This window comes from Vollenhovia emeryi, unplaced genomic scaffold, assembly GCF_000949405.1.
Source record: "Vollenhovia emeryi isolate VEMERY1.0 unplaced genomic scaffold, V.emery_V1.0 DF939185.1, whole genome shotgun sequence".
Taxonomy (NCBI): domain Eukaryota; kingdom Metazoa; phylum Arthropoda; class Insecta; order Hymenoptera; family Formicidae; genus Vollenhovia; species Vollenhovia emeryi.
The window spans coordinates 366,578-369,191 of NW_011967181.1; the positions used below are offsets into that span (position 1 = coordinate 366,578).

A 2,614-nucleotide genomic window follows, 5' to 3' on the forward strand; every position below is an offset into this window, starting at 1 on the left:
ATTAGGGTTTTAAGATGCCACTGCATGCGTTATGATACTGGAATTACATGCAGTGCTATCAAAAACATAAAAGGAATGAATGTTCTTATTTTTTTCATGTAGTTTGCATGTTTACTTGTTCAATGTAGCTTGTAAATTTAATTTCCTGCACAATTTATTCTTTACAACTTTTTGCATAAGAATTCCTTTATTTAATATTTATCCGTAATTCAACTGCACAGTATATTATACATGTATGTATATATATGTGTATACAAGAAGTTTCCGAATTATTTTAGTTAAAAATCAGGGACAATGCTACAAATGTTATTTTATTTAAATTTTTTATACGCGTATCATATCTTCACTATCGATATACTTTTTAAAATGCTCGTGCAAGTATTTATAATATTTATTAGACTATTCTAAAAAATCTATAGATGATTTCTAACTCGTTCTCCATCTACTCTCGTTATCGTACATTGTCATATGCAAACGTCAAGTACAAACACATTATTAAAAATTTAGTTTATCAGAATCTAATTTGCATGAATTTCTTGATATAAACTTAACGACAATGTCGTAGCTAAATTAGGCTTTTCTTCAAACAGGTATCCATGTTTAGCCTTTTGATAGAAGAAAATGAGAACCTTAAAGTATTACGATCACTGAGGACACTACGCGCTCTGAGGCCGCTGAGAGCGATCTCGAGATGGCAAGGCATGAGGGTAAATATCGTACAGAAAAAAAACTGTACCTACGAAAATCCGTTTGAAACACGAAAGACACAATATGCAAACGCGGTTGTTGCGTATCATTGAGAGGATTTTTCTTCCCGGCTCGCAGATCGTAGTGAACGCGTTGATGTATGCGATACCTAGTATATTCAACGTGCTCCTCGTCTGTCTCGTGTTCTGGCTTATTTTTTCGATAATGGGCGTCCAGTTCTTCGGTGGCAAGTTCTTCAAGTGCATCGATGAATACGGAGAAATGCTGGATACTTCGGTGAGTGTTATTTCTCGTTCTGATTTGATTGTTAAAAGGGGGAACGGCACGAAAAGAGACAAAATTATATTCAGCCAAATACGGATCTAAGTTTGTTATGGTCACTGTAACACAAATAATGTTTCAATTAAATATTAAAATATAATGAAAACTAGTTGTATTGAAACCAATGCTGCTTTTACGATGCAGCATTGGTTTCAATATCCAATGATAATGCGCCAGTATCAATTTCATTATATAAATTATACATATTGTTAATCATGACAATTAAATCTTAACGATAATAATGTTTTTCATGAATGATAAGTTGATTTATTATATTAACTCAATCACTACGATTTACTATTAATTCAAGACTGACCATTACATTTTTCTGACGCAATCATTTCGATTTCAGATAGTGAACACCAAGGAGGAGTGCTTCAGCAAGAACTACTCCTGGGAGAATAGTAAGATCACTTTTGATCACGTTGGCATCGCTTACCTGGCTTTGTTTCAAGTGGCGACCTTCGAGGGATGGATGGAAGTGATGGAGGACGCTGTGGATGCGAGGGGGGTGGATCTGCAACCTCAGAGGGAGGCGAATCTATACGCCTATCTCTATTTCGTCATATTTATTGTCTGCGGTTCATTCTTCACGCTCAATCTCTTCATTGGAGTGATTATAGACAATTTCAATATGCTGAAGAAAAAGGTGAGCGACGATCTAGTGGAATCTTAACATTTTTTTAATATTATTCCATTCTTTATCGCGTGAAAGATAGATGGTTTATTTCGCTATTTTTTTATTGGTTTTTATTTATTGAATTTTATTGACAAATTGTTTATGCAAATTATTTAACATTAATATTTTAATGATCAAATAATAAGTTTAAAAGCATTAAAACTTACTATTAAATATCATTTCTTAATGTACATGGCAAAGTATCCGTATCTATTTTTTACGGATTCTTACAAGATTTCTACTATTCAATTTTAGAATAATAAAACAACGATTTTTTTTTTCAGTACGAAGGTGGGGTGTTAGAAATGTTTTTGACCGAGAGTCAAAAACACTACTACACTGCCATGAAAAAGCTCGGTCGTAAAAAGCCGCAAAAAGTTATAAAACGTCCGATGAACCAATTCCTCGCAATGTTCTACGACCTATCTAATTCTCGCAGGTAATTGTATAACGCTTTATGGCAAAGAGAAACACGTTGACACTTTGCGCAAGGAATTGTGTCGCTTATAATTGTTTCTGTCGATGGTCGTAAAAATTAATGTCATTAAAACACTTTGGCAACCAACTTAATTTTTTACAATAATTTCGTGACAGTAAAAAATTCATTTTCTCTGCAAGGAGCATTGTTATTTATCCGTAACTTCGTTACTTTAGTCAAGACATAATGTTCTTTTTACAAAGTCATTTTTTATTACAATTATTACAATATTGTTACTCAATTCAAACCACTTTTCTCTTTGAAATCTTGTTATCTAATACAAATTTTCGTTAATATCTCAACAATAAAATTATATTTATAAAGATATTGTCATTGTAATGTAACTTAGCATATGTATATATGTTTAGTGCCTCGCATATTAATTTTTTCCATTACAAATCTAATTTAATCGAGGCAATTGTTTGGTT

General features: G+C 32.5%; 1 protein-coding gene across 1 annotated transcript in view; it reads left to right on the plus strand.

Moving 5' to 3' along the window:
• Positions 1-1,774, plus strand: part of LOC105562628 (sodium channel protein 60E-like) — a 74,706-nt gene extending 72,932 nt beyond the window's left edge. The window contains exons 13-15 of the mRNA XM_012013621.1: positions 591-707; positions 826-984; positions 1,382-1,774. Of these exons, the coding sequence (XP_011869011.1) occupies positions 591-707; positions 826-984; positions 1,382-1,705 (600 nt within the window). The 3' untranslated portion in view covers positions 1,706-1,774. The remainder of the gene's footprint in view (positions 1-590; positions 708-825; positions 985-1,381) is intronic.
• The last annotated feature ends 840 nt before the right edge of the window (positions 1,775-2,614 follow it).